General features: G+C 40.3%; 1 protein-coding gene across 1 annotated transcript; it reads right to left on the bottom strand.

Annotated features, from left to right (window-relative positions):
• Positions 1–469: 469 nt before the first annotated feature.
• POMP (proteasome maturation protein) lies at positions 470–13,444 on the bottom strand. Its single transcript, XM_083362271.1, has 6 exons — positions 13,341–13,444; positions 9,741–9,838; positions 7,488–7,548; positions 3,589–3,690; positions 1,908–2,001; positions 470–630 (listed from the first exon to the last, which is right to left on the bottom strand). Exons 1-6 carry the CDS (start codon positions 13,341–13,343, stop codon positions 563–565), a joined length of 426 nt encoding a protein of 141 aa, XP_083218397.1. The 5' UTR covers positions 13,344–13,444; the 3' UTR covers positions 470–562.
• Positions 13,445–13,701: the final 257 nt, after the last annotated feature.

Raw genomic sequence — 13,701 nt, 5'->3', positions numbered from 1 at the left:
CAGCTTCTGTCTTAAAATGGCATTAGTGACAAACAGGCTACCATTACATGTAACTCAATTGCCTCTTAACAAAAACAAGTCCTGTTCAGGGTGAACAATTCTGAAGATGCTATTAAACACTCAGAAAAAGTCCCAATGCTTATTGAAAATGTTATTTATTGTTTAAAAGACATCAACTATCAGGAGCAAAGAAAAATTAACTGCGAATCTCTCGCTTTAAAATTGCAAAAAGTTCTTCTGCAAAGCTTTTCCAATCCTAACAGTTTCATAGTTTCCTATATCTGAAAATATGTTGATGTGTGGCCTTTTCTAACTATAAATATGAGCTACTATAATGCTGGATATAGTCCTATATCCTTTTTTAAAAAAACCAACTCATAAGACATTTGGCAGTAAACACAGAACAAGATGCTTATAACATTGTGCTTTTTTCACTGAGTTGGTGAGAAACTGGGTATCAAAACAAGCCTTGTTTCATTTTCATTTAATATAGTTTATTTCAACCCTCACGGACACAAGTAAGAATCTTATAATGAACAGAAAAAGCTATAATGTGTAAGTATTATAATAAACCAAGTTTATGTTCAACCATCAAATGAGGCTCTGCCATTAGTTCATTTTGTGCAGGATCTGGAAAAGAGATTTAGTACAATGTTAATTTAAGACAATTGAAGGCAAGTTTGGCAGAAAACATGTTACTTATGCAATATACTTCGTGTCTTAATCTATATTGAGCAAATTTAATTTATTCAGGTTAAGAGTGGCCTGAACAAAATCTAGTATTTGTTTTGTTATATAAGAGGTAATTTCTTACTTTACTCAGTTCTGGACATCCCACACATAAATATGTCTTCTCTTCCCTGCAGTTTCTACAAAATGTCTAAACGGACTGTTTCATATATGAAAAGTAATTCCACTGGACTGGACTGAAGACCTAATCCAGCATTTCCTCATAGTAAACAACTACAGGTAGTTCTCGACTTACAACAGTTCATTTAGTGACCATTCAAAGTTATAGCAGCGCTGAAAAAAAGTGACTTATGACTGTTCTTCAGAGTTACAACCATTGCAGGATCCCCATGATCATGTGATCAAAATTCAGATGCTTGGCAATTGGTTCACATTTATGACCGTGCATATAAATATGGTTCATATTTACGTGACCCAGGGTCATGTGATCACCTTTTGCAACCTTCTGATAAGTAAAATCAATGGGGAAGCCAGATTTACTTAACAACCAGGTTACTAACTTACCAACTGCAGTGATTCACTTAACAACTGTGGCAAGGAAGGTCATAAAATGTAGCAAAACTGACATAACAAATGTCTCACTTAACAACAGGAATTTTGGGCTCAATTGTGGTCGTAAGTCAAGGACTTTCTGTAGATACTTATTAAATTCTGTAGATACTTATTAAAGTATTCTGTAGATACTTATTAAAGAGCCTTGGTGGAGCAGTGGGCTAATGCCTCCTTAAGTAACACCAGCTGCCTGCAATTAGTGCAGGTTCGAGTCCCACCAGGCTCAAGGTTGACTCAGCCTTCCATCCTTCCGAGGTAGGAAAAATGAGGACCCAGATTGTTGGGGGCAATAAGCTGACTTTGTAATAATGCCGCTTGGGGTGTGTGTGAAAGCCCTAATAAGCAGGCATATACATAGAATGAAGGCTACTGCTAAGCTTGTAAGCCGCCCTGAGTCTTCGGAGAAGGGCGGGATATAAATGGAATTTTTTAAAAAAATATTTTAAGAAACACAAGGGCAGGGAATAATAAATATGTCCATAGGTTGCTTCTATTACTAGTCCTCAGGAATGTACAGCCATGCATATAACTGTGCCAACATGGTAATATGACCAAGTTCAGTCTTCTCTCCCTGTAACTTGTTCAAACTTCAGAAAGATTCTTACCGCCAAGAATATCTTCAAATCCAATGCAGTCATCGTTGCCTTTTAAGATATCCAGGGCCAGATTAGAGCTGTGAAGGAAAGGCAGGCTCTGGATCTACAAAAGATTTTACAAGTTAGCCATCCATATTTATTAATACTGATATATATTAAAGGAAGAAGCAAAACAATATCAAGTTGCTCCCTCAGGCTGCACTTTTTATATTCCACCCATTTAATGTTTGAAGGATGTAAATGTAGCATGCAATGTATTGAAAATATACATTTTAAAAATATGAACTTTACCATTACTTTTGCCACCACATAGAAATACTACAGTTAAACAATATCTCACCTCTTCTTCTGAGATGTCAGCAAGAAGAAATAATTGTTCTTCAAAATAATCATAGTCTCAGTTTCATTTTTGTCTACATATTTAATATGACCCTTCCATTTGAAAAATAAGTTACTTGGGGGGGGGGACAACTCTTGAGACAATAGATATATCAGTGTATTTTAATAGCATAAAAATTCAAACGGCAAGTTCTGTGAAGGGATAGTTCCCCAACACATAATGCCTAGTAGGGCTCTCTAAAGAATTTGAAATAATGGCTTTGCAAAGAAGCTCACACAATTCTATGTGTACTTATTGAAAAGTAAGTCTCAGTGCAGACAGTGAGATTTATTCCAAATAAATCCAGAGCGCTAATTTATATTCAGTTAATAATCCTGACAAAACACATAAACGGCTACCCATTCCCTTTTGGATAAAGCAGTTAGGCAAAACTCAGAAAAGGACTAAGAAATAATAAATTAAAAGAATGTAGGAATGAGAAATAAAGTCCAACTAAATCTAATTTATGCTATGGATGCTCAAGTATAGAGTCCTACAATTATAAATTATCATCCTGGGCCATGCCAAACTTATAGGTCCTCGATGTACATAAAAGAGCCAGAATTTCCATAGTAAATCATGATGACACCCACATTACTGGGCCCGATTTGATTTCTTTTGTAGTGGTCATTTAGAGAACAAAACAATCATTAAGCTAATCTATGTATTCCGATGGGTGTTTTTTTTGCTAGAAATTGGCCGAAGAGGCACAAAAATAGCAAAAACCATTGTAAATTGCAGTCATGTAACTGTGGAACACTGCAATAAGCCACAAAATGAGCCGATTGCCAAGCACCCTAACTGGGGTCATATGGCTGTGGGGGAGGGTGTGCAGCTACCAAAACCCAGGTCATAAGTAATTTTTTTGGGGGAGGGTCTGTCATAACTTTGAATTGGTCACTAAGTGAATAATTGTTAAGTTGAGGACCACCTGTACTATGGAAGCCCTAAACTAGTATTCTGAGGCTCCAGATAGAGCAAAACAAGCTCAGATAAAATCCTACCAAAATAAACTTTTTTGCCCATGAACATTTGAACATGAACATTTTTGCCCATTATCTGGGGAATCCAAGAATACCAGTTTGCGAGTTACTCTAGTTAAGTATAAGATGCCCTGTTAATAGCTACCTCAGGCATTACTGATTATATTGTTTTTTTTTTTTTTGCTTTATGCCTTTGCCCTACACTTTTAATTTTGTGTCATGCTGCTAACTGTCCAAGATTTTTTAAAACTGCAAATTTTAACTTTTGTTTTAGCTTCTTAAAAATAAACTAAAATCTGGAGAAAATTGTTGTTGAAAATAAGCATACCTGTTTCACTGCTTTGAATTCCATTTGCAACTTTAGTGGCGCATGTAGCCCTTGGATATTTCTCAGAGTTGAAAAATTCAATTTATCTTGAGTTAAGGAAAACTACCAAAAGAAATGTTAAAAACATTATTTTACAGTCCAGGCAAGCAGATGTGAATTAACTTAGTAAAAACTATGCACACAGAGAATGCTATTATTCATTTTTCCCCTCACTGAACAGAAAATTTCCTGTCCAGAATAAGAATGCTCAAACATTCCTTTCCATTAACATAGAGCTTTGCTATTTTACACGACCTGAATTCATGTGACCCCACGTAATGAACAGATGAATGATGCAAACTTCTCAGACTTAAATGTAAAAATTTTCTTGAAGGTCATACTCCAAAGGGTAAATTAGAAATCCAATAAGTGTTTCTAAAAGTATTTAATTTTTTTTGCTAATGATAGCTTTCCTTAAAAGTATTGAATGTTTTAAGATACTATATAAAGTTATGTGTACTACTGAGATTAAAAAAATCTTCTTAAATTAAAATTGCATTAAAACTTACATTTTTCTAGGTTTAGTCTATATACATAATTAACCTAAGTTTAAATTAGAGCAAACATTATATTAAATTACATATTAAATGCCAGCTTGCATATTAACTATGCTGCTCTTCTCCATTTCTATCTTCCAATCCTGGAATAGTAGCTGTAATGTTGCTGATTAACAATTACTTCCACCTACGTGCATGTACAAATGAAAGGGGATTTTGGTTTTCATCGAATGCCTGCAGCCTCTCCCCTAGTGAGATTATTATATGCACAAAAATGAAAACATTTGGAAATGCCTACAAAGGAGGAATGGTGAAGATGACTGTTTGCAGAAATGGCAAAAGTGACTTATTTGATCAGTGAAAAGATAACAAGTACATTTACTAGTGAAGGAAACCCTTTGTAGGCTGAAAATGGAAAAAAATGGAAAAAAATGAACTGGATTTGATGATTAGAAAGGGTAAAATATCAGAAGACGGTAACCATGATATAACTGAGGATCTTGACCGAGTTGTACCCCTGCGGCCCCAGATCCCGTCGAGCTCCATGGTTCTCCGCGGAGCTCCGGGAGATGAAGCGTCGGAGACGGGGCCTAGAGAGCAGTTGGAGATCCAGCCGATCCGAATCCGACCGATTGCGACTAAGAACCTATACTAGGTCTTATCTCGCTGCGATAAGGGAGGCGAGGTCTAACCACTTCGCCACCCTTATCGCGTCCGCAGATAATCGCCCGGCCGCCCTGTTTAGGGTGACTCGCTCCCTCCTGAATCAGGAGGTGAGGGAGGAACCCTTGCAGGGTCGTGCCGAGGAGTTTAACCAGCATCTGTCGGACAAAATCGCTCGGATTCGGACCGGTCTGGACTCTGACTGGGTAGAGTCTGTCGAGCAGGACGCGGGCGGTCTTGTCGATATCACCTGGGAGGACTCCGGAGGAAGTGGACAGGATCATGGGGAGGCTGAGCACCACCACATGTTTATTGGACCCGTGCCCTTCCTGGCTGGTCTATGCAGCCCGGGAGAGGACACGCAGCTGGTTCCAGGCAGTTATATCGGCTTCTCTGAGTGAGGGTAGCTTCCCCGCCATCTTGAAAGAGGCGGTGGTGAGGCCTCTCCTCAAGAAGCCTGCCTTGGACCCAGCTGTATTGAACAACTTTCATCCTGTCTCCAACCTTCGCTTTCTTGCGAAGGTTGTTGAGAGTGTGGTGGCGCATCAGCTCCCTCTGGTCCTGGATGAAGCGGATTATCTAGACCCGTACCAATCGGGTTTCAGGCCCGGGTACAGCACGGAGACGGCATTGGTCGCGCTGGTGAATGATCTCTGGAGGGCTCGGGACAGGGGGCATTCCTCTGTTCTGGTCCTGTTAGACCTCTCAGCGGCTTTCGATACCATCGACCATGGTATCTTGCTGCGGCGTCTCAGGGGATTGGGAGTGGGAGGCACGGTTTTACAGTGGTTCTCCTCCTATCTCCAGGGACGTTCGCAGTCGGTGTTGGCAGGAGGGCAGAGGTCGACCGCGAGGTCTCTCATTTGTGGAGTTCCTCAGAGGTCGGTCCTCTCGCCTCTCCTGTTCAACATCTATATGAAACCGCTGGGTGAGATCATTCGTGGTTTTGGAGTTGGGTATCATCAGTATGCTGATGATACCCAGCTTTTCCTTTCGACCCCAAACCACCCCAGTGATGCCCTCAACGTGATGTCCCGTTGCCTGGAGGCGGTTCGGGTCTGGATGGGGAGGAACAGACTTCAACTCAACCCCGACAAGACCGAGTGGCTTTGCATACCTTCATCCCGGGTTTATTCGGACATTCCACCTCTCACTATGGGGGGTGAATTATTACCCCCCGTAGATAGGGCTCGCAACTTGGAGTCCTCCTAGATTCACGGCTCACCCTGGAAGACCATATAGGAGCTGTGACTAGGGGGGCTTTCACCCAGGTTCGCCTGGTGCGCCAGTTGCGGCCCTATCTAAGCCGGGATGATCTATGCACGGTCACTCATGCGCTCGTGACCTCTCGACTAGACTACTGCAACGCTCTCTACATGGGGCTGCCCTTGAGGACCACCCGGAAGCTCCAACTGGTACAGAATGCAGCCGCGAGAGTTGTGTTGGGAGTCTCCCGATACTCCCACGTTACACCTCTGCTCCGTGAGCTGCATTGGTTGCCAGTTGCCTTCCGGGTGAGATTCAAGGTACTAGTAATGGTATTCAAAGCCCTACATGGCAGGGGTCCGGAGTACCTGAGGGAACACCTGCTGCTGGCATCGACTTCCCTCCGCCCTGTGCGTTCCCACAGAGAGGGCCTCCTCAGGGTGCCACCGGTCAGAGAATGTCGACTGGTGGCCCCCAGGGGGAGATCCTTCTCTGTGGGCGCTCCGGAGCTATGGAACCAGCTACCGGTTGAGCTCCGGACGGCGCCCAACCTTCGCTCCTTTCGCTGCGAGCTAAAAACATACTTTTTTGAACAAGCTGGCCTGGCCTGATGAGGGGATTGGGGGGGGGTTGTTATTTTTATTTTACTAGGTTTTATGGATGTATTTTAGTATGTGGGCATTTATTTAATCTATTTTTAACTTTTGTAGTTTGTATTTTTATTCTTGCCCTGTTCACCGCCCTGAGTCCTTCGGGAGAAGGGCGGCATAGAAATATTATTAAATAAATAAATAAATAAACTTTAAAGAGGGAGAAAAGGTGATAAATTTGTAACTGTTGCAAAGAAGATTGAAAGCAGCACCTTTATTTTTCTTTTCATTTATTTATTGATCGCTTTTCTTTATTCTTTACTCTTATTTGTATCATTTTTTACTATCAGACAGAATTCTTAAATAAGAAATAATAAAAAACTTCTCTCAATCTAAATGAATTTTCTTTTCGAGAATTGAAAATTGAAGCAGTAAATCAATCCAAGAGATGAGCTATACAAAGCCAAGTTCTTCATATTTTCCTCTAGCCTACTTTATTTTCTTCCTTCCTCAATCAATCATGGGTCTCACTGGGCAAATATTTGCACTTCTTCTTTCAATTTCTCTTCAAAATCCATCAACATAACCACTTCTGTGTCTTCCACGTGTTATCTCTTTAGTCTTCTCCAACGAGATGTGATTGACAATAGGAATTCTATGTTCCAATGAAATTTTCAACCTTCCTGTTTCCTCATAAATAATCCCAAGGTATTCTGTACTGTGCTATCATTTTTGCAGCTTATATCAATTATTCAAAAGTGTCTATTCTGTAACTTATTGGTTGTTCGTAATCTCTCTGTTAATTCTGATTTCAGGTCAGGGATCTGAAAATATAAATTTTACTATGGACAGGTTTTTTTTATATCTATATCTACATCTATCTGTAATATTCCTTTCTACTTACATTCTTCTCTGAAAGTTCCAAAGGATGAACAGGAAAAAGTTCACTCTTCACATGTGGAAAGCTACAAACACAAGTAAACAGATACCACATAAAACCTGACATTAAAATCTTGTGAATGAAGGCAAATATACGTGTCAAAGTCTAGTTCCAAATACAGACTTCGAATTCTAAAAGCCTAAAATTCTGACAGAAAGCACTTAAATATTTTTTCTTCATTTTTACCACTGTAATGTTCACTATATTACAGCCCTTAGCACATTTATATACTACTGAAAATGTTTTTTTTAATTGTTTTTAATTGTATTCCAGAATTTACGAGTGCCCTTGACGTGAATCAATTGCAAGGTAAATAGTTGTATACAGATAATCCTTGACTTAAAACCATTTGTTTAGCGACTGTTCACAAGTTACAGCAGCACTGAAAAAAGTGACTTATGAGCAGTTCTCACACTTACAACCATCGCAGTATCCCTATGGCAGGGGTAGGCAACCTCGGCTCTTTTATGATTCATGGACTTCAACTCCCAGAATTCCTGAGTCAGCATAGCTGACTCAGGAATTCTGGGAGTTGAAGTCCATGAGTCATAAAAGAGCCGAGGTTGCCTACCCCTGCCCTATGGTCACATGAGCAAAATACAGGTGCTTGGCAACTGGCATGTATTTATGATGGTTGCAGAATGCCAGGGTCATGTAATTGCCATTTATAACCTTCTTAGCCAGATTTGGACAAAGTCAATGAAGGAGAGTGGACTTGCTTAACAACCATATGATTCAATTAACAACTTCAATGACTTGCTTAACAAGTGTGGCAAAAAAGAATGTAAAATCAGGCACAAGTCGCTTAACATCATTTAACAACAACAATGCTTAGCAACAGAAATTTTGGTCCCAATTGTAGTCATATGTCAAGCACTACTTGACATATTTTTCCCTTAACCAGCTAGTTTGGCATTAAGGCATTAGGCTAGAAACCAGGAGACTGTCCTGTCTTAGGCAGAGACACATTTGGGTGATTTTGGGCTACTCACTTTGTCTCAGTCCTAGGAAGCCAGTTTCTGAAAACCTTGCCAAAAAATTGCTGGGAGATGATTGATGGGAAGGGGAAAAAAATCCCCCATGATTAATACCATTTAATATTTCAGCCTTGTTTTGCTTACTCTCAAGTGGCCCTATCTATCAGTTACCAGGCTATTCTCAGTTAGCACTATACTTATCATGAGAGAAAAATGAGTCACAAGTATTTCCACAGTAGACAATTTGCCTGAAAACTAGGCTGATCAGTGTTCTCTGTAACACGCAGCTGCAATACTATATGAATGCAGCCAATGTTATTTTATAACAAAATATATCTTAGCATGCTGTGTGACTCCAAATATTCAGTAGCCTAGTCATTTCACTTATTTTACCACTGTTGCTGTCAACCCTTTGCAACCACATATTTTCCAGTGATTTGTTTACTCATAGGTAAAAGAATTCCAAAGAGACAGTGTTACAGAACTAGTAAGACAAAATGAGCTCTATATTTGTAGAGTCATACAAAGATTTTTTGTTACCAGTCTGGTAACAAAAGGAGTCAGCTTCAAAATCTTCTTTCACAGGAGAAGTCTCACAAATTTCCAGCATATAGAACTATACACACTTGCACAGACCCTTTATTCCAGAAGTCAAGCTGATGGGAAATGGTAGCTATCTGCTACTAACAGAAGGAACTTTAGACCTAATTCAAGAGGATGAATTGGTTCCTTTACCTAAACAGGTCAGAAGCATTCTGGAGAATGTTTTAGAGCCATAATTCTGTAGAAATAATCTATGTATTAAGCATTTATTATGGATTTAAGTTCTAACCGTTATTAAACATTTTTATTATAAGAATAAGGTAACGTGATATTTGGAAAAAGGAAGTATCCAGCCCATAAGTAAGAAATACTCCATTGCTTTGAAACTTAAAGAAGGTTTGCTATCCTGATCTTGAACACTTCTGTTAAGGAGTTGAAGTTATAATTATACTGAATGACTGAAGACCCGACACATGAAGATCCGACACATGAAGATTTAAGTATCAATTTATTACAAACAAAGATCACCCCCAAATATGTGCTACTCTAGAAATTGACTGGAACTTGGAAATAAACTATTTCCACACAACTTTTCACAAAAGTACACAAGATCAGACAGAAGCGCTTTTATCATGACTTGATCTTCCAATTATACAGCAAATTCACCTTGATATTTCTATAAACCCCTGGTACTTACCCGCTGTGTATCACATCATGACTTTCAAATGTTCCACTAGCTGAAAAATCAGGAACTGAAATACAGTCCTTCATCTGAGATCCAAGCCCTCTGGTATTCTTGAACAGAAGAAACATAATACTCCTTACAACAATACAATTTAAACCTTTGTTCCTGTAAGCTGAGTAAACATACTTCTATCAAACTTTAAAAAACAAAGAGGGTTCACCAACAACTTGCCACTAACAAAGGTAAAATGGCAACAATTCTTTCTAAGTTTAAAGTCTCTAAAAATTCTCACTTCCAGGAATGTAAAAGGAGCATAGGAACCATAAATTTCAATTAGCTACTAAAAAGTTTGAGAACTTGCTTCTGGCAGCTAAGTACTTTATATACCTGAAACAAACACACAAACACACTTGAAAACTCAGGGACATAGAAAATGTTTTATTTACGACCATTATCCATTATAAAACAAGCAAAGTATATAAAGAGGAGAAACACCTACCATAAATTGCAGAAATAGGGTCAGTGAGTGAGATAAAGAACAAGATTCCCCAATGCTTTATCTAGTTAGTTACAGGGTTCCCCCCCACCCCTAAAACATTAAATATTCCCATAATGTCGTACATAATTCTAAGCGGTTGTTCACTGAAAGCAGCAAAACAGTGAAATAAAATTAAGACTATATCACAGAGCCAGGGAACACAGAACAGACTAATTTATGAGCTGAGACGCAAAGTGATATAATACTGACTATGAAGCCAAGATTCCCACAAGCATTTGTAACACTTGTTTCCTTTCCCACCATCAGCTTTTCTTGTTTATTTTAACTGCACCTTATTTGCGTCTCTTACAACCAGTCTGCATGGGTTGTTGCACCACAGAACAGAATCCTGACATCAATCTCCAGGCACTTCCTTTGCCCAAACACACACCTCTATTTTACAAATATTTAGAATGTATCAATTTAAAATGAGCTGACTTATTAAAGCACAAGACCTGAAACTGGGTAGATTAAGTAAATAAATAGCTGAACTGCAGGAAATCCTTCCAACAATGACACTGAAACTAATGTGCTATTGCTTCCCCATTGGAAGTGAAATATTTGCAAAGTAAATCCTGCAAAAATCTTGCCAGCAAACAACAATCCAGCAAAAATAACCAAGACAGGTCTGGTCCCAAGGCAAAGTGAATGGTTATCATTGTTCAAAAACTGCATTTCCATGTAATATCAAAAGTGATGCTACTATATTCAAAAAAGTAAAGTGCCTTTTTACACACAACTGTTTGGAAATCAATCCTCAGCAATTTCTAGTCAATGCTATTTATGTGCTGGATCTTGTTACCATAGTGCTATTTCTTAATAGTGGTGTATTCATTTATTTGCAAATATGTGTTTTAGCAAAATTCATGTAAAATTCCAAATATCCACATCAGTTCAATACATCCTGTCTAATTTTAACAATACTATTCATCAATATGTGATTTTGAAGCTTCCTTACAACCATTGCAATTAATGGAACTTGCTTTGTTATATGTTCATCTATCAACAGAAAAAATGTATTTTTCTTCTAGTCTAGACTGATTCAACTGGATTAACAAAGGTAAAAGAACCAATATTTGCATACGGATGTTATTTCCTAATTTATATCCAGCCTTTTCTCCAGTACCAAAGGTAGTATATATAACATTCCCTCTTCTAATTTTACCCCATAGCCATAATTCTGTGAGGTAAGATGGGCTGAAAGAGAGTGGCTGGCCTAAAGTCACCACATGAACTTCCAAAGCAGAGCGTCTGCTTGAAATTGGGCTTTCCCAATCTTAGTTTAATATCTTTAGTGATCAATTTTTCCTCACTGCTTTTTCAAGCCTGTGTGCAATCATATTTCTGGGCTACAAGATGCATTTGAAACGGAAAGCAGTGTTAGATATAAATCTTGCAATCAAATCTACTGTCTTAATTCATAATAATTAGTATGGTGAAGTCCATGTAAACTTTTGTCAAACCCACGTTGACAAAAAAAACAGCCTTCCTTAAGTAGTATAGAAGAAAAGCAAACTGACAAGTAACACACTTTTTTTAAAAGGAAGCATTCTGCTGCAGCTGAACAAGTATAGCAGCAAATAAGAAAACGAAACTGCCCTTATAAAACCTTTTAAACGTTAAGATGTAGTAATATCTTTGCAAGCCGCGCCTACGCCTGTATAAACTGCCACAATAAATAAAAATATCAAATCACGATCCCTTACCCACTGATATCCTGCAGAACTCTGTAACTTCAGCTCCCGTTTTTGCCCAAGGAAACTTTTGCATTAGTTAAGAAAGTAGATGGCAGAAAGTGAAGAGGAACTGAAGAGCCTCTTGTTGCGAGTGAAGAAGGAGAGTGCAAAAGTTGGGTTGAAACTAAACATTAAGAAAACCAAGATCATGGCATCCGGCCCTCTCAATTCCTGGCAAATAGATGGGGAAGAAATGGAGGTAGTGACAGATTTTATTTTCCTGGGCTCCAAGATCACTGCAGATGGGGACTGTAGCCAAGAAATTAAAAGACGCTTGCTCCTTGGGAGGAAAGCCATGGCAAATCTAGACAGCACACTAAAAAGCAGAGACATCACCCTGCCAACAAAAGCGCATATAGTCAAGGCTATGGTCTTCCCAGTTGCAATGTATGGCAGTGAAAGTTGGACCATAAGAAAGGCTGAGCGCCAAAGAATTGAAGCCTTTGAACTCTGGTGCTGGAGAAGACTCCTGCGAGTTCCTTGGACTGCAAGGCGATCAAACCGGTTAGTCCTAGAGGAGATCAACCCTGACTGCTCTTTAGAAGGCCAGATCCTGAAGCTAAAACTCAAATACTTTGGCCACCTAATGAGAAGGAAGGACTCACTGGAGAAGAGCCTAATGCTGGGAAAGATTGAGGGCAAGAGAAGAAGGGGACGACAGAGAATGAGGTGGCTGGATGGAGTCACTGAAGCAGGAGGCGTGAGCTTAAATGGACTCCAGAAGATGGTAGAGGACAGGAAAGCCTGGAGGAACGTTGTCCTTAGGGTCGCGATGGGTCGGATACGACTTCGCAACTAACAACAACAAGAAGAAAGTAGAGATGGAGAATTCCAGATTGGGGAAGACTCCGCGTGACAATGTAGCCGCCCATCTGGACCAGGGGTCTTCAAACTTGGCCCTTTTATGACTTGTGGACTTCAACTCCCAGAATTCCTCAGCCAGCAAAGCTGGCTGAGGAATTCTGGGAGTTGAAGTCCACAAGTCATAAAAGGGCCAAGTTTGAAGACCCCTGATCTGGACCTTTGGAACAAAGATATGATCAGGCCTACTTCTGACAACGCAGAACCTCATCGGGGAAGCCAGGGATGGGCCAGCATTGAACATAAGGTACCTCTCCCACCCAGCCACCCACGCGCGCGCACACACACACACACACACACACACTCGCCAAGACCCGGTTCTGTCTGGCCATCGCTCAACAGCACGCGAGTGCAAACGCTCCTCGGCTCGCCACGACGGATCTTCCCACACCTCCCCTTCTCGCGCCTCGTGTTCCGTCCTTACGTCCACCCGGCGCGCGTTTTTGCCTCCCTTCAATCCCGCAGCGACCCACTTACCATCTTTGCACCGTCACTAGCGGCTACTTCCTTCCCCGGGCTCTAAGTGACGAGAAAACGCAGTGACGTCAAATACACGCGCACTGACGTGTACGACATTCTCGCGCGACGGGAGAGAAAGGAGGGTTGAAGAACGAGCTCAGGGCGCGGGAAGGGGCGGGGCTTAGAATGCTCCACTATCCGCCAATAGGAGGCGGGCGCTTGCAGGCGGAAAATTGTTTCGACTGTACTGGGCTGCGTTTATTCTCCCTTTGTTTACATCAGAGGTCTTCAAACTTGGCCCTGTTATGACTTGTGGACTTCAACTCCCAGAATTCCTCAGCCAGCATGTCTGGCTGAGGAATTCTGGGAGTTGAAGTCC

Source organism: Vipera ursinii, assembly GCF_947247035.1.
Source record: "Vipera ursinii genome assembly, chromosome: 4".
Classification (NCBI taxonomy): domain Eukaryota; kingdom Metazoa; phylum Chordata; class Lepidosauria; order Squamata; family Viperidae; genus Vipera; species Vipera ursinii.
Note: the sequence above shows the minus strand (reverse complement) of the source record. Positions and strands in the feature narration are given on the sequence as shown.

What these genes read in the sequence shown, in the direction of transcription:
- POMP (XM_083362271.1), bottom strand. An exon ending in CATGATGTGATACACAGCGG is followed by an intron (nt 7,549 to 9,740) that starts GTAAGTACCAGG and finishes TTGTGTTTGTAG; the next exon opens with CTTTCCACATGTGAAGAGTG. An exon ending in TGGAACTTTCAGAGAAGAAT is followed by an intron (nt 3,691 to 7,487) that starts GTAAGTAGAAAG and finishes TTCTTTTGGTAG; the next exon opens with TTTTCCTTAACTCAAGATAA.